The sequence below is a fragment of the Pipistrellus kuhlii genome, unplaced genomic scaffold (genome assembly GCF_014108245.1).
Source record: "Pipistrellus kuhlii isolate mPipKuh1 unplaced genomic scaffold, mPipKuh1.p scaffold_m20_p_11, whole genome shotgun sequence".
Lineage (NCBI taxonomy): Eukaryota > Metazoa > Chordata > Mammalia > Chiroptera > Vespertilionidae > Pipistrellus > Pipistrellus kuhlii.
The window spans coordinates 14,543,150-14,566,888 of record NW_023425416.1 but is presented as its reverse complement, the minus strand read 5'-3'; the positions used below and the strand labels follow the sequence as shown (position 1 = coordinate 14,566,888).

Here is a 23,739-nt window from a genome sequence, read left to right as displayed (position 1 = left end):
TCTTCTAAGATGTCTTAGTCCATTCAGGCTGCTGTAACAAAAAGCCCATAGACCAGAGGGCTTAAACAGCAGACATTTATTATCACAGGTCTGGAGGCTGGGAACTTCAAGATCAAGGTGCCAGTAGTGGAGTCTGGCCAGAGCCCACTTCCTTGAGTAATCAATGGCCATCTGTGGGAAAGGCAAGAGGGAGCTTTCTGGGGTCTCTTCTCTAAGGCTCTGCCCTCATAACTGACCATTTCCCAAAGGCCCCACCTCCAATATCATCACACTGGGAATTAAGTTTCAACATAGGAATTTTGAGGAGATGCAAACGTGCAGTCTTTAGCCTAAGAAATGCCAATCATATTAGATTAGGGGGCCGCCTTACTCCAGTATGTCCTCATCGTAATCTAACTGATGAGATCTGCAGGGGTCTTGCAAATAAAGCCACATTCTGAGATACCAGGGATTAGAATGTCAACATATCTTTTTTTTTTTTTAAATATATATTTTATTGATTTTGTACAGAGAGGAAGGGAGAGAGATGGAGAGTTAGAAACATCGATGAGAGAGTCATCGATCAGCTGCCTCCTGCACACCCCCTACTGGGGATATGCCTGCAACCAACGGACATGCCCTTGACCGGAATCGAACCCGGGACCCTTCAGTCCCCAAGCCGACGCTCTATCCATTGAGCCAAACCAGTCTTGGCAGAATGTCAACATATCTTTTTGATTCACAATTCAAGCCGTGACACAGGCTGAAACCCATACTTCTGTGGCAATGATAAGAAGTTTGAAGGCCCTCCCCATTTACGTTGTACCATATGGACTCACCTTCTAAGCTCTTTCATACTAGAGGAGTGTGGGCTGCCTTTCAGACACACTATGGTTTTTTCAGCTCTTCTCTGCCTGGAGTACTCCTTCCCTTCCTTAGGGAGACATCCTTCACCACCCAACTCAATATAGCCCGTGTTCCCCAGTTCACGCTTCCCACCAGACCCACTCTACCGAACTCTCATCACAAATTATTTTATTTTTAAATTTTAAATTGTGTCCCTCTCTTGCCCCCCCCCCCACCAAAAAGGGCACAAGTTCCATGAGGCCAGAAGCCTTGTCTAATTCTCCCAGCATCTATAATAGATGCTCAGTAAACACAAGTAAAGATCCCAAGAAAGTGTGTGCTAGCCCTTTATTTGAACAATGTGAATTTCACTGTCAGAGTCAGCTAAGTGAATTGCCACAGAATAAGAATTGACTGGCAGTCGTGTATCAAGTACCAACAACAAAGCAAAGAACTTTACTTTGTTGTTGAATATGTGAAATTTTGTCCCAGCTCACTTAAATGACTTTGTTTTCCAAGATGCCTTTATTTTGAAACTGACGGTCCTTTGATAGTAGATAAAAGTGCGCTTTAATTCTGAAATGCGAACCGAGTCTGGTCAATTTCTCCAGCCTTGGAACAGTCCTCCTTGTCTTGGTTTTTAAGGCAGAACAATAGCATAAAACTAGGAAAAGGGGGCTTAGTCTAGAATCAGTTGCTCTTCTCACTTGACCATGTCATACAGTTCACTTTGAAGGCAAACTAACATGCTCTTTCCCCAAACCCATGCCAGGCAGTTAAGGTCTGAATGGCTTTAGAGCAAAGTGCATGCAAGCGTGAAGCAGAGGTCCCTGGAGGAACTGGGAGGCAGGTGTCTTTTGTTTAAAGGATGTAGAGACCAAGCAATTGTGTTCACTTTAGCCTTTTACGCTCAGAGTTGATGCCAAGAGGGGTTGGGATCACTCTCTCCTTTTATATAGTTTCCATTCATTGGTCACATAACAGCAACCAGTGCATTCTCTTTCTGAGCTCTTTTTACCCTTGGGGAGGAGTGATGGGGAGCAGCATTTCTGGGCTGCAGGAGTCAGTCTGGTACAAGGAGGTGCAGTGGTCCACAGAAGAAGCCTCACTCAGCCCAGGACTCCGAGGCACATGAAGAGAGTCGCATTCCCAGAGGCCTCCTGTGCCCCATGCTGCCTGCATTGTACTCCTGCAGACGTAGCCTTGCACAGCACAAATGGAGGACTGGATCCCTGGGGCCTGAACCTGAGAAGACACAGCCTGGACCCTTCGCTTCACCCCCTCCCAACCCTTCTTGGCATCAACTCTGAGCATGAAAGGCTAAAGTGAACACAATTGCTTGGTCTCTACATCCTTTTAAACAAAAGGCTCCTGCCTCCCAGTTCCTCCATGGACCTCTGCTTCACACTTGCGTGCGCTTTGCTCTAATACCATTCAGACGTTAACTGCCTGGCATGGGTTTGGGGAAAGAGCATGTTTAGTTTGTCTTCGAAGTGAACTTAAAATTCTTTCCCATGTGGGCCCGACCGGTATGGTTCAGTGGTTGAGTGTTGCCCTATGAATCAGAAAGTCACAGTTTGAGGTGTGGAGGAGGCAGCCAATCAATGATTCTGTCTCAGCATTGATGTTTCATCTCTCCCTCTCCCTTCCTCTCTGAAATCAATAAAAATACATTTAAAAAAATTTCCCATTTTAGTCCTTGGAACCAGAGGAGCAAAGTGAACAAAAATGCAATTTTAAGGCTGTCACTAAAATAACATTTATATTGCCATTGAGATTAAACACTGGAGAAGTTCCAGGGCAGAGTAATCTGGGGCTGTGCAGTGGGCATGCTCTCCTCCCCGTGGATTTCTCTCTTCCTGGTGCCAATTTTTTAAAAATATATTTTATTGATCTTTTACAGAGAGGAAGGGAGAAGGATAGAGAGTTAGAAACATTGATATGAGAGAGATATAGATCAGCTGCTTCCTGCACACCCCCCACTGGGTATGTGCCCACAACCAAGGTACATGCCCTTGACAGGAATCGAACCTGGGATCCTCCAGTCCACAAGCTGATGCTCTATCCACTGAGCCAAAACTGTTTCAGCGAGGGCCCCAAATTTATCAGTGCACTCCACAGCTGCTCCAGGAGCACAGCATGGCAGGCTCTCATTGTGGAATGACTCCTGGCATGCGGCTGTTTTCATTTGGGCTCCCTGAATTATAGTAGTCTCCTCAGATCCCCAGCCACACCCCCCAAATGGTTTAAAGTTTCCATAATATCACCACTTACCTTTCAGAATGCCCTCCCACCCCCAAATTCTGCTATTATTAAATGCTGGCGAGGATGCAAAGCAACTGGATCTGTCATAGGTTGTTGGTGGGAACATGATATGGTGTGGTCACTCTGGAAAACAGTTTGACAATCGTTTGTAAGTTGAAGCTACACTTACTACATGGCTCAGCAATCCTGTGTGTGGATGTGTAGCCCAGAAAAAATGAAAACATGCCCATAAAATAACCTGTCTGAGCATGCTCATAAGAGTTTTCATTGTAATTGCCCAAACTGGAAACAACCCACATATCCTTCAGCTGGTGAATGAATAAATAGATGGTGGTGTATTCATTCAATGGTGTTAACAGAAAAAGATCTATTTATGTATGGGACAACTTGGATAGATGTAAGGCCATTATGTTGGTGAAAAGAAATCTTAAAAGGCTGCAATCAATATTGTATAATTCCATTTATATGACAGTCTCAAAATAAAATCACAGCAATAGGGAATGATCAATGGTTCCATGGGTAGGAGATGGTGAGGAAGTGAATATAAATGGGAAGATAGTACAGGGGATTTCTGATTATGGTGGTGGTTACACTAAACTATTCATGTGATTAAACTCCATAAAACCATCCATTAATAAAATAATGTGTGTGGAAACTGGTGAAATCCAAATAAGTTCTATAGTTTAATTGATAGTATTATTCCACTCTGAATTTCCTGGTTTTGATAATTATACTAATATATATATATATATATATATATATATATATATATATATATATATTCATTAGGAGAAGCTGGATAAAGCGTATCAAAACTCTGTTACTAATTTTGTAACTTCTCTGTGAGTCTATAATTACTTAAAAATAAAAGGGTTTAATAATTCCCTTAATAGCAGCAAATAATTTCTGACTATTCACTAGTGTCTGATTTCTCAGTACTGTAATCTCTTTTGACTGTCCTAATCATCATGTCTGATGTGCTCTGTGTTCCCCTTTTTCTTGGTGGGAGAACCCCAATATCCTAAATGCGATAAAGAGCAATAGGGCTAGGATTTCAACACCAGCAGCCAGGCTTCAGAGTCTGTGCATTTAACTACTATAAGGTCCTTTCTCCTGTACCAAGCTCTCTGATACAGACAGACACCACCCCTGCTGGGGATCTCAGTGGTGTTGCTGAAAGATGTGGCTTCCGGCTTACTTACAGTGAACATGGCTCTTGCAAGTTTAAAAGTGTCATGGCTCAGATTTCTTTACACAATAAAATAACAAGAATGAATAAAAAGAATGCATAATCTCATATAGACACATGATATCAGAGACCCCCTGGCAATGGAAGTGGATTTCTTGGAGTAGGGGGTCAAGCACTGTGGGGAGGTGCAAGGAGCTCTTGACTTTGAGGCTATTGAGCTGTGATCTGGACTCTGACACTTTCTGGTGACTTTGGGCAATTAACCTTTTTTATCCGTTTTTCTTATCAACAAAACAGGGACTTTTGTCCCTAACTGAGCAATTGAAAGGGTGTTAGGGACTGAACACCCCTCCCTGCCCCCCAGATCCATATGTTGAAGCCTTAACTCCCATCTGCAAGCTAAGCAGAGGGGCCTTAGGAGAATCCAGCCCTGATCACCTATTGCTCTTTGGACTTACAACCTTCAAGCCTGTGAAAAAATAGAGAAAATACATTTTTGTTATGGAAGCCACCAAGAGGGTGGGATTGTGTTGTGGCAGCCTCCCATGTGTGTTCTTTTCCCATCACCAAGCAATTCTCCAATTCTCAGCTGTCTCCCCAACTGCCTTCTGATACTGTCTACCTAAAATAGTGTCAGATCCCACAGGTTAATGGCTCAGTCCCACAAGATTGTACTCCTACCCACTCCAGACACCAATTTCCAGTCCAGGTTATAACCTGTGCTTCTGATGGATTGGATATACAAGGGAGGCTCCTCAGATCTGATTACTTTGCCCAAGGGACTTCCAGAAGTCACAGAATCAGTTCTCTGGGTTTGCACCCTCCACATGTTTACATGTCCATTTCCACAAGTTCACCAACTTGGAAGCTCTCCAAACCCTGTCCCTTTGTGTTTTTATTGAGAATTCGTTAAGTAGGCATCACTGGTGACTGAGCTCAATTTCTAGGCCCTTTCCCTTCCCTGGAAGACTTGGGAGGGGGCAACAGCTGAAAGTTCCAACCCCCTGTTCTTGGTTGGTTTCCCTGGCAACCAGCTCCACATCCTTCAGTGCTTTCCATTATTCACCCCATTAACATAAATTCGGGTGTGGTGGAAAGGGGCTTGTTATGTAAATAACAAAAAGACATTGCCATCACTTTTTAGCTCTTATCATTTAGGATAGGGGTGTCGAACTCAATCAGAGAAGGGGCCAAAATCTAAAATCCAGCCTAAATCGCTGGCCGAATGGTTTACTGAACAGTCATAAACTGTCATTGTGATGGAAACGCAGCGGAGTGCAGTGATGACAGCGCGGTGCGGGCCACATTGCAAGGCCTGGCGGGACGGATTTGGCCCGCGGGCCTTGTGTTTGACACATGTGATTTAGGACATCCCAAGAGTTTTAGATCTCTGCCAGAAATGAGGATGAAGACCAAATATGTATTTCTTATCATAAATTACAATATCACACAGCCCTAGCAAACATGTACAGGATCTGAACATATTAGAAAAGTAGGAAGTGCTGCTTGCATATCAAGCGACAAGAGTGTGGGTGGCAATCTTGTGTCTAAACACGTTCCTTAGAAAGAGCAAGTGCCTCTCTTTTTCTATTGGCCAAATATATATTTGAGGAAACAGTAGCTCCATGACAAGATGTTAATAGATGTTCTGGTGTGAACAGGGAGGGTGAGAAATGACAGATTAAACAAGTCTGTTGCATTAATAACCTTTGAGAGCTTTTCCTTAGAGCTGACCACTGGTGAGTGAGCTCAATCTGCAGGCCTGAGCAAAGTGTGAACACAGCCAGGCTGGACTGAAATCTGTGTTAAAATTGTACTGTGGGCAGGGTGTCTGTGAGTGGCAATTGCTTAGAGTTGAGCTGGGTGCGCATGGCATTCCAAGAGTGGGGATCTCATAGAGTTGAGCTGTGGTTGTGAGTTATGTAACATTTCTAATTGTTGACCATTTCTCAGATTGTATTTCTTTCCCAGGAAGTTACTTGAAAGATTTTCGATAAGCAGTGTTGAAATGACTCCCTAAATTCTCTGCCTTTCGTTGTATGTCTCACTTCTGCAATGACTTCCTTCACGGACAGCATCTCCTTAGCCAAGGCTCTTTTGTCTTTGTCCTCAAGATCCTCAGGATGCCACTTAGACTAATCATCCAGCAGTGAAGTCATCTTTCTTCTAAAGGGCTGACCAGCAGAGCCATTTTATTAATTTTGAATGTCTGCTCTCGTGCTCACATGAGACATTCCCATCAAATTAGGAACATGGAATGATGAGGCTTGGGGCACATGGGTATTCAGTCTCCTCTCTATCTTGGTACCAAGGAGTGTCTGCACATTTGGACAAGAATTACCAGCTCAGGGAATGCAGTGTTTCATACCTGGGGCTTCCTTCCTTGAAAGTGACATTCAGATCTTGGCAGGATGCAGAGGGAGAAGGCTGGAAAAAAAGAAACGTGGTGCCTATTGCAGACTTCCTATTGAAATCATGTGGCATTTTCCTTGTTAAATGAATCTAGGAAGAACTACATTTAAAGGGTGAGATTTAAAGAAACTGTGCCTTTATTGTCTCATCCCAGGCTTGATCTCCATTTTCCCCTCCCTATACTCTTCTTAGGGCCCCGGGGAAGGGACGTGGGACTCAGAGTGGGAGAGGGAACTGACCAGGTGGCTTCCAGGTGAAGGAGGATTTCCTCTTCTGTACTGGCCAGGTATTTCCCGGTCAGGGGACCTTTGCTCGAGTTAGGCTGCATGGCCCTTTGCCTCCAGATTGATTCAGGAAACTCTTTCCAGAATGCTTCCAGACCATCCCATGAGTCATTGTTCTGGTGACTCACAGTCATAGCCCACCCAAAACCATAAGTATCCTGAAGACCCTGAGCAACAAAGGACAATGCCAAGTAGACTGTGAAGGTGAAGTTGGGGGGAGGAGGGTAGAGGAAGGGGGCTCAGGGAGGGTCTGAACCCCACACTGTGAACTTACTCCAGCTTCTGCCTTTGTTAGCTTTATAAGGAACATTATCCAGATGTCAGATAATTAGCACATTTTGCTATTTTTCTCTGCATGATGAACCTAATGATTTTCCTTGTAAAGTTCCTTTAATTTCAATTAGAGGTGAGTAGAGATGTGCTAATTAAATTCATGAAACCTCCTGCCTACCAGGCTGAGCAGCAGATCCCATCCCTCCCACCCCCAATACTCCCACTCCGGGGGCCTGGGAACATTCCCTAACAATCGGGAAGATAGCCAGCTGTGGGAAGGAAAAGGCCAGCTAATTACTTGGAGGATGCCTGGTGGCTGTTCAACACACGGGAACCTGATTTCTGAGTGAGCTGGAATGACTGGGATTACTGTAGCAGGTATAACTGTTCAGTAGTTCTTGCCCTCCTCAGACCAGCAGTCTGTGTGCTGAGGAAGGGCACTTGAGTCCCAGGGGCTGGGAACAAAGAGAGTGTCTCAGTGAAGCACTGTGACTGAGGACTGCCTCTGTGGCCGGACGTGAACAAGAGGAGCACAGGGCATCTGCAGGTGGATCTGGATAAGAAACATCATAGACTATTGCCCACAGTAAGGGGATCAAAGGAGCAGGCCTTAGCACGGCTGATATTTAGCTCATCTGTGACTTTGCATCATTAAGACCTTTCACGATATCCATCCTGTTTATTAATTTGTAGTTTCATACTGCACATTTATTTATAAGGAGGCATTTTCCTCATCAAAGGTATTCACAGAAGTTTATCTTTATTCTTACAATGGGTATTCACAGAAGTTTATCTTTATTCTTACAATGATAGTTCATTTAAAAATTTTCCTTTGTTCATGGGTCATAAAGTTCCTTCTTGGAGAGAGCACTGCTGTTCTACTCACCTCGCCAGTGAAGCCTGATTTTCCTTGACTGAGAGCGTGCATGTTGTCTCTAAGGCTTGCTGTCAATTTCATGTCCTGTGATTGAAAATCCACCTGTTAATTTCCTGTGGATTGTTGCTGTTTTGCTTTGTAGCATGTGAATGATCTTAGGCTTCTGTCCCTCTGTTCTGTGAGGTCTATGGCTTACCTGCTCCTGACCTGGAAGTCTATGTTATGAAACCCCCAACCTGCCATTCCATTTCAACTCTGAGTCCTTGTCATCCTTAAGCAATCATGCTCGCTAATAATTTTGTTCAACACAAGCCCTCAATGTGGCCTACAGGTTCCTGCCTCCTCTGGTTCCTTCTTGAATCTCTGGATCCATGGTACACCATGTTCCTTTTCCCTTTCTGTGCTCTGGCCCCAGGGACCCTATTAAACTCATTTATGTGTGCTCCGCTTTCTCTTGCCACAGGACCGTGGCACATGCTGTTTCTCCACAATTCTCATGCCCCAGTCCTTTTGACTTTGTAATTCCTGGCCCCTCTCTTAGTGCCCCTATTGTATACCACCAAAGTACCACGATCCTTTCTGGATGGCACTTGTTACTCTTGTGTATCGGTGTGCTGGTCCATTGTGGTCTGTCTCCCCTGGCTGCATGGGAACTCTATAGGCAGAGACCAAATCTGCTTTTGCTCCACTGCTTAAGTACAGAATGTGACATCAGATTGATTCTTGATGAATGCATACAAGCCAGCAGGCTTAGGATAGTGGGATAAAGGTGTACTATCAGGAAGGCAAGGAGAGACCTTGGTAGTGAAGCTGTGGGGTAAATACAGTCAGACTTAGTTCATTCAGAACAGATGGGGTTGGAGCGCATAGATGCCCTTCCTCTCCTGAGCCAGGGAATTTGAATTCTTATTATGGCCCTGGCCTAGCACAGCTTCTGCCTTAATAGAACATACCCCTCTGGCCTCTTTCATCAAATTCTTCTGACTCCAACCTTTCTTTCCCTTCCCGTCCTTTGAGTAAATCCCTGAGCTGTGTCTGGAAAGTACTTCTTCACCTTATTTCCTTGTCCTTCTGTCCATCACGTAATCGTAATAGAATTCCCACCACATTGTGTGCCCTTTATGAGTTTCTCAGGCTGTTCTTTACTCCTCTGCCCCTCCATTGGCCCCTCTGTGCTCTTTCTTCTGTCCTTCCCGCTTGTTTCCCAGGTGTGTACCCAAGGGAAACACAGAGGCTGCAGAGTGTGAGTGGTTAAGAAGGGGCTTGTATTGGGCTCTTAGGAAAATGGCCAATTCTACAATAGGTCAGGGGTGGAAAAGGAACAAGATGAGTTGGGAACATCATGCATGTTGTGGCCGCAGGAAGCTGCTGACCACTGGCGTAAGAGGACTTGGATGCCAACCTGAGAACAGGCTCCCACCGGCCACAAATGAGCAACAATCTGAAACACAAAATATGTGCTACAGTTCATGCTGACACTAAAACAATGACACAGGGAAAATGAGCAGTTCATAATGATGCTAAAGAAAAAAGAGGAAGCTCCTTCCTCTTTTGGATCAAGTTCTATATTTAAAACCAGTAAACAAACCAAGAGTAGCAAGCATTTATCCAACTTTCCACTGCAAATGGTTCCTCAGATAACTAAATTGTATAAGAGGAGAGGCTCCTATTTCTAGAAATTTCTGGGCATTTTTTATCTAATAAATAGGGGTGATGGAATAATATGTCATTCCCAATAAGTTAATGAACCTAGGCATTGAGGACAAGTGGCTGCCAGAATAACAAGGAGACTACCAGACATTAGTCTGAAGGGAGTAAGAGCATCCTCAATGAAGTGCATGTCAAATGGATACCTGCTTACCTTTTTGTCTACCTGCGACAGGCATGCATAAGTAGTCAAAATCAAATCTGATCAATACACTAAGATATAGGGGCCAGAGGGACATGTTAAATGTCAGCCAAAGAATGCAATGAGCCAAACTCAGATTCTGAGGTGTTCTTCATGACATACAACTTTATTACTTCAACAAAAAAATTATCATATCTAATGAGAAAGTAATATGCAAATTGACTATCACTCCAACACAAGATGGCTGCCCCTATGCAGACACAAGTTGGCCGCCACAAGATGGTTAGCAGGGAAGGGCAATTGGGAGGGACCGGGACTTTAGGGGATGGCAGTTAGGGGCAATCAGGCTGTCAGGGACATCAATCAGGTTGGCAGGGGAGTGGTTAGGGGGTGATCAGGCTGGCAGGCAGAAGCGGTTAGGGGTAATCAGGGAGGCAGGCAGGCAAGCAGTTGGGAGCCAGCAATCCTATCGGGATTGGGCCTAAACAGGCAGGTTGACATCCCTCAAGGGGTTCCAGATTGGAGAGGGTGCAGGCTGGGCTGAGGGACACACACCCCTGTGCATGAATTTCCTGCACCAGGCCTCTAGTAAGTAAAATAATAGTGAAGGAAGTCTAGAATGAGATACTTAAGTGAATCCTCAACCAATCACAATGCATGATCCTTATTTGAATCCTGATTCAGATGGTGTGACTGCTTGACACAGGTGAATCGTGTACTGTGCATTTGTTTGTTAAAAGTCTTTCTCTTCCAGAGACATATTATATTGCCATAGTCACAAATTAAACAAGATGGGCCTGTGATGTGCTTCAAGATAATCTGGATTGAGGTGTATTAATTATCAATTGTGTGTGACAAATTACCCCTCCCTCCACTCTCAACCTCCCAGTTTAATAGCTTATTACACAGCATCTATCATCTTGCACAGTTTCTGAGGGAGAGAACGGTGGGAGTGCCTTAGCTGGGTGGTTCTGGCTCAGGGTCACACACAGGCTTCTCTGAGGACGTTGGCCAAGGGCTGCAGTCATCTGTAGGCTGGCCTAGGATGGAAGAGCTGCTTCTGGGCTCATTCGTGTGGCTGCTGGCAAGAAATCTCAGTACCCTGATAGCAGTTGGTTGGAAGCTTAGGCTTCTCCACATGGGCCCCTCATAACAAAGTGGTTCGCTTCCCTTAGAGCGAGTTATCTAGTGGAGATCAGCAGAGCAGCCACAATGGAAAACCAGAGTCGTTTACCACCTAATTTTGCTCATGGCATGCCCTCACTTCAGCTGTGTTCTCTTGGTCACAGAGCCAGCCCTGGCACAGTATGGGCATGGATGGCAGGTGGTGAGAGTCAGGGAGGCCAGCTTGGAGATGGCTACCACAGGGAGATGGAATTAGGTAGTGGTGGGACATCACTAAGATGAGAGTCTCTATTAATTGGTCATGGGAATTTTCTATAATGTGTTGTTGGTTTTTTTTGTTTGTTTTTTTTATTTGTTTGTTTTTTGTTTGTTTTGTTTTTAGGAAAACCACAAAATAAATATTTTAGGACCCGATGTTTAGATTTAAGCCCCCACTCCACCATTCATTAGCGGTGAGCACCAGGCAAACACACCAACCTGTTTCCTCCTTTATAACATGAGGGTAGTGAGGGTGCAGTGCCTCCAGGTAGTTGTAAGGCTTGAAGGAGACACCAGTCAGGAGTCTCAAGCCAAAGTGGGATGTAGAAAGTACCCTATAAATATTAGTTGTCAGCAGTGTTATCTTCTCTTTTACCCAGTCTCTCTGTTTTTGCTAAGCCTCAAACCATCCCAGGATCACCAATTTTTTGGAAACACTTTCCTTTTACTTTTTAGATGCATATTATGATGTTCCTTGAGAAGGGCACCATTTATTTGTTTCCTTACCATGCATGTTTTCCCCTCAACATGCTGCAGAGTAAAGCACATGCTCAGTGTGTGTGTGTGTGTGTGTGTGTGTGTGTGTGTGTGTGTGACATGTCAGTGTGATGTCTTTGCTACCCAAGCTATCAGCACAGCTCACTAAGCCCATGGAATGCGGCACCTCTCTCACAAGCTCTGTCTAAGTTGACTGAGCCATAGTTCTTGTCTGTCCAGCTTCCCCTCCCTCCTCTGTCCATAGACATTCACTTGGTGAAGGTCATGTAACACTGAGCCCGGTTCTTGCCATCAACCTCAAGTTCAGAAATGTGCGTATAGTCCAGGCCTGAGTCAGCCAAAGATCTCCTCTCTGGCCATCTGGCCGATTTAGAACCAGACATAAAATCCAAGCTCTGCTAATCAGATTCTCTCAGAACTTTTTTGATAAAAATTTTGCCAAAATTGGTCTGGTATAGTTGACAGATTTAGAAAAACAAACAAAAAATAAAAATAAAAAATAAACAAACAGCGTACCCAATTAACTTTGGATTTCAGATAAACAATAAATACAGTTTTAGTAGACTATGTGTTGTTTATCTGAAATTCAAACTCAATTGGGTATCCTGTATTTTGTCTGGTGACTCCAGCTCTGACCAGCAGGCAGATGAGGCCAGGAACACATAAGACCTATGAAATGGGCAGCTGTGTGGTCAGGAGCCTGATGATGGAATGCAGGACACACAGAACCAGGTACTCAACACATAGGACCCAGCCTTGGAATCCCTGGTCCCTGCTTGCCTTTCCAGGCTTTCACATAACTTTTCTTTTGTTACATATAGAGGTGTAGGGGAGGTGCGGGGCGGGGGAGGAGCGGTGGGAGGGGCTGCTTATGTTTTTAAAATTTTGATTTGGATACTTTAATAGGCAAAAAAAAACAAACAACAACAACAACAACAACAATAAAAAACAGTGCTATTGCTGCCCTATTACTAAGACCTACCCTCTACTGATTTCTTTCTGTATGCTGGACTATGTCTGAATGTCATTAAATTGTCAGAGTAACTCTATGTGGTATAACTACAGAAATATTGACCCAATAGCTTCCCTTCTATGAAGCTATTACATTGATATTAGTATACATATGCACTAAAACCCTCTGATGTGTATACAAAGAATGTTTACTGTAGGAATGCTTGAAAAAATAAGACTCTGAAAACCTAAATTTTCATCAGTGTGAGACTGGTTAAATAAATGTTGATCTATGTCTAAAAATGTCACAGCATTCTAGAGGGTATTAGCTTATTCACAGACTTGAATGAGATTGGAAGAAATTTAGGCAATTAAGGCTAATACTTATATAATTTGGCAAAATACAGAGGCCACTAAAATAAATACATTTTAAGTAAATACAAGATTTATAAATCTATATGAATCTTGCAAGTGGCCATACAGAAGAAGTTGCACTTTTGTTGTTTTGAGACACACCTTTGCCAAGCCTTTATGGAAATAAATGTGGCCTCCCCTGAATGGGCCACTGTAGGGCACATCCACCAACCCCTGGACAAACTCCGAATGAGTGTCCTTACCACCCCACACTGTCCTCGCTGGGCTGTAGCTCTGTGTTTGGTGTGAAGGCCATCACCCGGACTGTGAGGGGATGCTTTGATGAAGATGAGCCTGCACAGCACTCTCCCTGGACACTCACTCTAAGGTCACATCGCTTGGCGTCCAGGCTTCCACAGAGCTCGGAGTCTCGTTGGGAAAGGACTGGCACTGTGACTTCTGTCTGCTCCCGCACCATGCAACCGAGAAAAGCAATCTCCTTTCAAGAGACACATTGGAATCCAATGAAGGTCTTCATAAAGTTTATAAAAGATGAACCTGGTCACTGGGAATTGTCAGAAAGATGTGAAGGGTGAGGCTTCTGTTTGCACACATGCCCTCATGCTCAGCTTGGACACAAAGCAGATGCTTCCGTAGCATCGGTCTCTCAGAGATTCATGGAGCCGCTCCCTCAGACATGGGACTGGGAGGACACTGAGCTAATGGGAAGTGGCAGCCAGTCCCTGGGACCCAGCCTTACCCCCCGAAGAGCGAGGAACAAACTGACCGCTTTGGTGGAGGCATCTTTTCCGCTGTTGATATTTCCAGATTGGAGAGAATCGCCAGTCCCGGGCTCAGTCACCATCACACATGGCCCAATTAGTGTTCTTGCCATGGAAATGAGCTTGTAGCGAATCTGACTACCTGGTATGAAATAACACTCACTGTTCACATCCAGGAGATCGATCTCCTCCCTAATTTGGCATTTGCATTAAACAGCTGCTACCCTCAGACACTTCAATTTGTTCTAGACGACATGAAGGAGAGACGGGGACCGGCGCAGACGAGGCCCCACCCGAGTCTGCACTTTCTCCCCTAAATTGCAAACATCTGGGCTGCCTCTTGAGCACCAGCTTTCTCGGGCCATTCTGTTTTCATGTTTGAGAAACACGGTGTCACCGTCTGCTTTCCCCACTGGAATCAAATGAGAATCAGATTCACCGGAGCCCACGCTTTGAGGTATCAGCGTCGATAGATGGTTGCCTCTCCTGGAAACTCTATTAACTGGGCATCGCCCTCTGTCGCTGTTGCATGTGCATGAAATAGGCAGGAAAATCCAGCCGGGGGTTTGCTCAGCCTATACTGGAGCCTGGGGAGTCATCCCAGGGTTGGGGCTGGGAAGGTGTTGCCAGGAGGAATGATATGAGAACTCTGAGTCCATATTTATATTAAATCATCTGTGGTCTAGTACCCTAGTCAGGCCAGAAGACAGGCGCGCAGACCCTCCGGGCCTCTGGCAAATGGGTTTCTGCTGTTTGGGTTTGGTGCTCAGTGCTGATGGGACAGCTCACAGGCTTCCTTAGACATTTCAGTGAGGAATTTGACATCAGAGTGAGATGGACGTGACCGTTGGGACACTGAATGAACTGACGTTAGCAATATCCCGTTTTAGAAGAAGGCAAGTGCTGCCATGTGCGTTCCTGACAGAGCTGAAAACGAGCGCCTCAACAGGGCGTGCTTATTCTTAGCTCCCTCATTTCAGTTTGGTGCAAACCACCGCATACAGCTGAGCGCTTCTGATGCACCCATGTGCTGATGAACCCCAGGAGGAAAGGCGGACTCCTGGACAGAGCTCCTGTGATCACTCGTGCTCTTGTCCCACTGGGCTTCATGTACACATCACAAACTCAAACATAAAATGATTAAGGATTTCATGGCGATGGCTGCAAAGCATTAAGCCAAGCATGGCACCTTCTGAGCATGGCATGGTGGCTTTGCGCAGGACCAGGCAGGCTCTGGGCCCTGCATGCTGGGCTTTATAGGAACCTTGAAGGCTGTGTCCCCTGCTGGGGGGCATTGCTGCTTGGGGGTTCAGATATCGGGATCAGTCCTTGGAAACCTGCCTTCCTCATGCTTGTTCTGACATCGTGGGCAAAAATTTCCCTATTCCGAGTCTCCATTTGCTTATGTATGTAACATGGGTACATGATAGCAATTTGGGGGAGTTAGGATCTGTGAGGCAATGCAGGAAAAGCAGTGCCTGGCATGCAGCTGCCACCGAAGGACCTGGGCGGCAGTCCGAGAGCCTTCCCAAGGCTGAGGTGCCTCAGTGCCCTCGACCACACCATGCGGGTACAAAACTCAGATGTGCCAGACAGCAGTCACCGACAGGGGCTGCCAGCCTCCCCCTGCGTCTCCCCAATGGAAGGACCATTGCTACTCAAGGGGTCTTGGATGGGGGACGGTTCTGTCCACTTTCATGTTAATCCCCTGCTCTTAATTGGCAGGATTCGAGCATTCCCTGTAATTACAGAGACAGGAAAAAACACGGTTGCTGTTATCACCGAGTGCGTTATCGTTGTTGATTCAAGGAAATCAAATGCCGGGGCGGGAGAGGGTTATTCCAGCAGGACCCCCGGCGGCCTGGATGCTGTGTGTGTTGCACGGAGATAAGCGGCCTGGCTGTGCGGTTGGCACTCGGGCACACGGAGCCGTGGCGCTCATGTCGCTGCACCTCCCCAGGCAGTAAGCCGCCGTAATTGCTTTGGAAGCCGGGCCTGGTCCCGGGCAGAAGCATATGCTGCCTGCGTGCCTGAAGCAAAGATAAAGAGCCACCCTCCTCCCCCTTCACTGAAGTTTAATAATAAAACGGAACTGTCACCACTTCCAATAAATTGTTTATTCTAATTTAGAAAAATAATGGAAGCTGGCCACCTTCTGGCACACAGTTGCTGAGGAGCGTCTGCCTGGCTCGGGCCGACCTGAGTCCTCTGTTCTCTGGAGCCGGCTCTGGGAGACACACAGGTCTCGGTGTCCCTGACATCAACCACGTGCCCCTCTCCCCGTCTAATAAAACCTGGACCTGGAAGGGCAAGATGAGTCATTTTTCAAGGTGTATTAGATTGTAAAGTTGCAAACCAGGAAGATGGCAGAGAGGGAGTTTTGTAGGATTTTTTTTTTAAAGTATTGCTTTTAGTGAGTATGAAACTCTAAGTCTCCCATTTGTCTGCCATCACAGTCTTTCAGATGACTCCTCTTTTTCTGTGATATCCGTGAGAGGTTAGCCCAGCCCCCTTGCATCAGGGGAGAATGAAGGCTCCCAGGAAGGAAGTGTCTTACACAGGCTGATAGCAGGGCAAGTGACCAGTCAGGAGCTGGAATTCAGGCCATGGCTCCCACCTGCTTCTCTGAGGCATCCCTGCAGGAGCTGTCCCATCCCCATTCCACAGGGGGCAATACTAGGGCCTGAGAGCCAAAGCTACTTGCCTCGGGGCCTCATAGCCGGTAAATGCTGTAACCAGAACTAGGAAGTCTCCTGCAACCTAGTTCAGCAGTTGTTTTGTTTTTTCTGGAGGTCCACAGGGTCTATGTACCAACTGCTTCCATGCAATGATAATAATATGATCGCATTAAATATAACAATTTTTGAATCTAGATCAGTCACAACTAGGAGTAGAGAAGAGGAATCGTACTGATGAGAAGGCTGCAGGGCAGCCAAAAGCCTTCTTCGTTCCCTTTTAGACACAACCCTTGGGGGCATGTGGTTAGGATTCTCCAGCAATCTCTCCATGTCATGGTAGTGAAAGTGCACCCAGGGCATGCTGGGTACGCAGTGCCTTGCTCCTTGTGTGAAAACCATAAGATGCAATGATAGTGGTTAAGAGGGGGTGGAGGGAGTGGCATAGATGACATGAGGACGGTCATTGTAATGCAGGGGGAGCTTCTGGGAGGTACTGTCTCAGCCAACTTTATGTGATGGTCGTGGTCATCAAGGTCCTGTCCATTAAGTGGCCCAAATCCTGCTAGATCTGGTTGGGCAAAAAGCAAATCTGTTGGCTCACATACCTGAAAATGCTAAGCATAGCTGGGTCTAGGGGCTCAGCCATGTTCTCCTGGTGCCATCTTGCCCCCTCTATCGTACGCTCTACTCTGTGTGGCTGTTACCTTCCTCAGGTGAGCTCTTCCTGAGCAGTGGCTAGATGGCTGCAGGCAGCACCAGCCTCCCTCCCTGACCTGCCATCTCAGTGGGACATCTTCTTCCCCACATGTCAGTGGAAGCCCAGGGATTGTATCCTGTGCCCATGCCTGACTGAGGCAGATGGGGTGGAATTCACAGATTGGTCGGGCCTGAAACATGGGTCCACCCCTTGATCTGGGAAGGAGGGAGAAAGGTGTTAGCCATACCTACACCACATAAATTATGAGCGGTGGGGGAGAAGGAAAATCAGAAGAAAGGGGATGGATGCTGGACAAGCAGAAATCACACGTATCCACTGGCTGCAAGCCTTAGGGTTTCCTCTGACTGACAGTAGGTCATTGGCTTGGTGAGAAACAGGTGCTGTGTCTAGGCCAGTGCTGTCTGAAAGAACTAACTATGCAATGGTGGGCATGCTCTTTCTTCCTCACTGTCCCATGCAGCAGCTACTAGCCACATGGGGCTATTAAGCCCTTGAAATACTGCTAGGGAGAAAGAGGAGCTGAGTTTTTAATATTAGGTAATTTTAATTGAATTTAATGTAAATAGCTCCATGTAGCTCATGGCTACCTTGGTGGACAGAGCACTCCTGGTGAAAGCCAATCAGGGGAGAAGTTTTCCTGAAAGGCAATATGGGTTTTTGTGTAACAGGAGAGTTGTGCTGAGGGTTTAATGCAGCCTGGAGGTCCAGGGGAATGAAGCTGACTGGGTTGAGGGTATGGGGGAGGACCAAAGGCAGCTTGGATGTGAGGGACTTGGGAGAGAAGGAAACAAAAAGCAAGCTCTTCATCCGTGGTACCATTTAGAAACCCTTAACCTGAGGAATTGTTTTTCCGTCTAATATACGGACCAGATTTGTACCAGGAAAAAACAAAGTCACAACTGACCTTGTTACAAAGGCCAATCCCATGACATGTTGTTGCATTTTACTCCTAAGTGTCCAGTAATGAAAGCAACCATCGCCAGGAGCGCTCTCTCCACAGGACACGCAGATACACACGGATTGAAAGGAAAACTAAGCAGGGCTGCTGTCTTATTAAAAAAAACACAATACTGTGTAAACGGTGTGACTGAGCCCAATGAAATGCAGTTGACAGAAATGACATCAGTGAACAGAATGAACTTGTCAAAGCAGGCTCTGGTCACTGCTGAGGGAGTATGGGGCTGGTTAACTAGCAGCCTCTGCGAAAGGCATGCTGGGCGTGCATGTGACACTCCCCAATCCCGAGTCCTCTCGGTGGCCACCCCCCACAAGTAGGTTCCAGATGGCTGTGCTTGGTGAAGGTGGATCGATCTGTTCTGATTTTCCTGATTCTTCTGTGGCCAGGACGCCTGGGCTTCCTTAGACCCCCGAACTGCCCGGATTTGTTGACGAGGGGTTCATGTAGGGCATGCCAGGTGCTCCGTGTCCTGCCGGGCTGTGAGCACCAGGCAGGAAGAACAGATATGCCCAGAGCTCGGTTCCTGACACTGCGGTTTTTCTGGTTCCAGGGCCTTTAGCATTTCTCTCCCCCATCACTCAAGTATCTGAGTGACAATCTCCTGTAGACTTGGCCACAGCTCAGACACAGGGATGAAGAAAGAGCATTCTGTAGCCAGACTAGCCAGGTGTATGCCAAGCTCATGGCCAGTACCTGACATACAAAATTCTAAAAAAAAAAAAAAAAAAAAAAAAGCAGTAGGTGTATATTGGAAAGAAGGAGGGCATTAAAGTGGGTGAAGCTGACATGGGAGGAACCTGGGCCTGGCAGCTAGGAGGTGAGTGGATTTGGGCATGGTGCCGAGCCACTGTCTCCCCATTTGACAGGTGGGTGAGGAACCTCACAGGATTGTTCTGAGGACTCAGTGACCTGGTAGTTAAGAATCTAACATGGAGCAGGCTTTGATAACCAGAGCTGCTCTGAACATGGGGTGTGGTTACTGTGAGGGCCAGGTGGGCTGGCGAAGGGCTTGCGGGTGTATGAATAGCCCCAGGGTGAATGATCCCCTTTGAATCCAGCCTTGATTCGTGTTCGGCCTGGGTGTCATTAAAGCTGAATGGCCTTGAGGAGCCTACTGAAGCCCTAGTCCCGTTGGCCGGCAAGCCTGCAGTCCATCCCTGTGACAGTGGCCTGGTGTTTCCTGAGGGAGCACAGGCAGAACAGTGTCTTAGAACCATTAGCCATGACCCAGAATCCGTCCCTATGACCTGTTCAGATTCTGTGATCAGTTTCAGGGTCCCATGGCAGATGTGCCATGGGTGGGTGTCACCATCTCAATGCTGATGGCATGCTTGGGGCATTATTTGGAACCAGGGCATTGCAAAAGAAAAAAGAAAAATAATCATAGACCCAGGAAACCGCCAGCAAAGGTTTTCCATGAGCCCACCCTTCCTGCCTCCTGGTGACTTCTCTGACCCGTTTTCCCAACACACGGAGTGGATGCCTTTGGGAAGAGAATTCCCTTCAATACAAAATAAATGGTTTCAGAATGGGTCAGCTAAAAAAGAATGCCAGGCACCTATTCTGTGTGGACAGAGGCTTTGGTTCAGTGGACATCACACACACTCAACACATCCCTGGGCACGTGCTGGGCTCCTCTTGCCCATTTGTTGGAGCAGCAACAAATTTGTTGGGGCATTTCTCATAACAGGGCAAACACTAATGGGTTTTCTGCTTTTTGTTTCAGCACTTCAGGGAGCACCTGGACAAACTTTTTGCCAAAGGCATCGGGATGCTGGATATCGCCCTGAACGAGGCCTTCAACATTCTCAGCGATGTAAGCTCCTCTCTCTTGTCCAACAGACTAGATGGGGTTTATGTTAGTTGTGGCCCAGCATTATGATTAGGCCTGGCTGTCGCTGAGCAGTGTCCACGCACAGGGTTGGAGGGTGAGGTGGCCAGCCATGTGTGAGGTCTGGGGAACCAGGTCCAGTGGGGTGGTCAAACCAGCCCTCTGCTGGGCAGAGTTGGTGGTGCAGTCTGGTTGGACCCACCAGCCATGCTTTTGGATGCAGAAATATCCCGACACTTTATAAGGCAGATTTCTTTTCACCTGAGAAACTCCATGTCTTCCTAGAGTAGACCCATGAGTGTGACGATGTTCCCGAGGTTTAGGGTGTGCTATACCTCTCCTCCCTTCTCTTCCAGCCCCTTGGATATCCCCAATAAACAGTACCATAGCCAAATCTCCTATAAGTACTCCAGGGAAGAATTCTGTGTAATCAGCTGTGTCTCACACTTTGAACAAAGAGTTTTTTTTGTTTGTTTTGTTTTGGTTTTTTTCCAAGTAGCACCTGCTAGCATCCCAGGCAATGTGTTGGTGTTGGCAGGTGATTCTTTTCCTTGAATCCACCTGTCTGTAGCTAGAACCACATGCGACTTTTGTGTCCCCATTACTCTGAGAGGGTGGTGGGGAAAATGATGACTGTCTTCATCAATGCAGTTCCTGATCATTTATTTAGATAACATGTATTGTATGCTTTATAATGTCAGACAAGACTGTAGGGAACAGAATTGGCAACTGTTTGTCTTCATTTACCTTGCATGTTAGTGCAAAGGTCAGCACAGTTTGGCCCATGAGCCATATCCAGCCTGCATGTGTGATTGAAATGCAGCCATGTCCACCTGCTTGTGTATTGTCTGTGCCTACTCACGTACTACATCGGTAGAACTGATTAACTGCACTAGGGACTGCATGGCCTATAAACCCTAAAATACTTACTATATCAGCCTTTACAGAAGGTGCTTGGTGATCCCAGTTCTAGTGAGCAAAGACAGATGAGGTATGTTTCCTATGAGGAAGGTAGCACCATGTGTCAGCATGATGGCAGTTGCTGTTTTGTACAGTGAGGCCAGGGAAGGTCTCTCTAATGCAGTGATGTTGCAGGAGACACCTGAAGGAAGTGAGGGAGTGGCCATGTGCATACTTCCAGAAAGAAGCTACTAGCAAGAGGAACAGCGAATGCAAAGGCCCTGAGGCAGGGATGGTTGGTATTTTTATAATACCATGAGGAGACAAGAACAAGGTGAGGATGAGAGATCGTGCTAGGGAATGAGGTCATGGGGTCCCAGGAGCAGGACCATGTGGGGCGTTGTAGACCCTGGCAAGGATTTTGGCTCTCCCTCTGGCTGGGATGGAGTCATTATTGTCTGAGCAGAGGATGGCACATTGGGTTTCAGCAGCATTTGGCTGGCTGCTGTGTTTAGAAGCAATGTAGGTGGGCAGAGACAATAGCAGGAAGGCCATTCAATCATCTGGGTGACAGATAATAATGGCTTGGATCAGGGAGGCAGCAGTTTAGATGGTAAAAAGCAGAAAAATAGAAAGCACTTTGGTATTTCAAACAGCAGGAGTTTAATTCTGAGAATTGGTTGCACCAGGGATGGAAAAGCTGAGATCAAACAGGGAATGACACAATCCACAGATGAATGCCAGCAGGAGGCACTCCTCTCTAGGCTAGAAGGGACAAAAGGAGGGTGCCTACTAACTGTGGCCCACCAGAGGGGCAGAACCATGAAAGGTGTGGCATGGAGAAGATAGTGCTGGAGGAGATTCAGCCATTGCCAGAAAATGCCACGCTCTTACAGCAGAGAGAAGGGAGAAATCGCTCAGAAGCCTGGCTTCTCCTGGTGTCCTCCAGTATTCTTCTGCTGATAAACTTTATCAAGACTGCTAGGGAGACTTGGGAACATGGTTTTCAGGAAAAAGGCCTGGGGTGAAGCTGAGAGTGAACAGGCCCTAAATGGGGTGGCCACTGTGCTGAGGTGTTGCAGGAGCTGGGAGACCTGCAGAGGTTCGGGACCTCACTGCTCTGAGCCTCCAGGCAGCAGTGTGGGGCCGGCTGGCCCAGGTGGCAGCATCTAGCCAACACTGCACACGTCCTCTGTGGTGATCAGGTATGCTAATTCCCAAACTTGACTTGTTCCCACTCAGCTACACTGACCTCTCAAGCCAATGATAGGGCTTGATTCCAGACTCCCTTCTACCAAAACAGCTGTTGGCACCCAGAAGGCCATTTGGCCTCAGCACTGAGCCAATGCCACAACTGAAAAGAAGAGAAAAATAAGAAGGGAAGGTGCCACACTAAGGCCACTCCCTCTGTCACCCCAAGGGGCTGTCTGCTAGGGATAATTAACATTTATGCAAGCCTCATTGTTTAGGACAGTACATTTTTGTTAACAGCTTATTAATAACTTGGAAGCATACCTGGCCTGAGCAAAGGACCAAGCTGCACCTTTAAATTCTGGCTTAGAACCTGGATAGATGCCTTCTCTGGGCTTGGAGATGCGGAGCTCTGGCCCTCAGCAGGCTCTTCTAGGAGCTAATATTGAAAGGACTTGGCACGATTGGAAAATTGGCTCTTTTTTATTTCCAAAGCCTCATATCTGCAGAGGGGAAGGCCACTTTGAGCCGGGGAGTCCCTGTTTGGGAACCTGCCTGCAGTGGACTTCTGTTTTTCTGCTCTTTGGCAGAGGTGATGCAGGAGTGAGAGTTAGAAGAGGCTTGTTCTCTGGTGACGTTTGTGGCCTCTGGAGTCAGGCAGGCTGGGCTGAGAAGCCTGATTCTGTGGCCTTGAGAAAGCTGTGCTCAGTTTCTCCTTACTTTCCTCACCTGTGAAATGGGGGCAGGCGTAGACCAACCATTGGCCTCCTGATTTGGTAGTCCCGGTGCCAAATGAAATGCAAGCCCCTTGATGGAAAGTTATTAAGAATTTTAAGAGCGTGACAGCAGGGTTAAGCCAAGTGTATGGCGCTGAACAGCTGTGCACATCACAGGCCAATGAAGTTGGGCCTGGTAGACGGAGGTTGGGAAGTCAGCATGGGAAGCTGTGCCTGGTCCCCTCTCAGTGGTGCTGGGCTCAGTTAGCAGCTCCATCTCCCTGACTAGGGACACTAGGCTGCCTCAACTCTGCCAGGCTGCCTGTGGTTTCTAGGAGTAGCTCCCACTCCAGATGCTTTGGTCCTAGTCTCTGCCCAAGGCCTCAGGAACATCCTTTGTTATTGGTGGGGAGAGGTCCTGGTTGCTAGTGGAGTAGGCTTCTTGAATCCAGGCTAGTTTAGTTTGTGCTTCTCATTGAGATCCATCAGTCCATTGCCTGTGGGGTCTATAAAGAGAACATAGGCAGAAACAAAGCCAAAGGGGCCAGAGAGCCAAGAGCAAGTCAAGAGCATGAGCTCTTTTGTCTGTATCCCCAGATTTTCATGGGCTACAGTGGCCCTGTCCATTCTGGTCAATGATCACTGTTCCCAGGATTGACTGACAGCAAGCACCTTCCTGACGTCGGCCCGACTCACTGTGCACACACCTACCCTCCACTTTGTCCAGTCACCTTCCCCAGCAATCTGCAGGGAATGGGCTGGTGGTTCCCTGGGCAGTGTGAAATTGCAGCTTTGCGATAAAGCT

At 46.8% G+C, this 23,739-nt stretch overlaps 1 protein-coding gene across 3 annotated transcripts in view; it reads left to right on the top strand.

The window, feature by feature from the left end:
• Positions 1-23,739, top strand: part of CACNA2D3 (calcium voltage-gated channel auxiliary subunit alpha2delta 3) — a 773,665-nt gene that overhangs the window by 371,120 nt on the left and 378,806 nt on the right. For all 3 annotated transcript variants that reach the window (XR_004986777.2, XM_036430835.2, XM_036430833.2), the window contains exon 10: positions 20,023-20,112. Coding sequence is in view for 2 of the 3 variants with exons in the window: in XM_036430835.2 (XP_036286728.1) it covers positions 20,023-20,112 (90 nt within the window). In the remaining variant the exon portion in view is untranslated. The remainder of the gene's footprint in view (positions 1-20,022; positions 20,113-23,739) is intronic.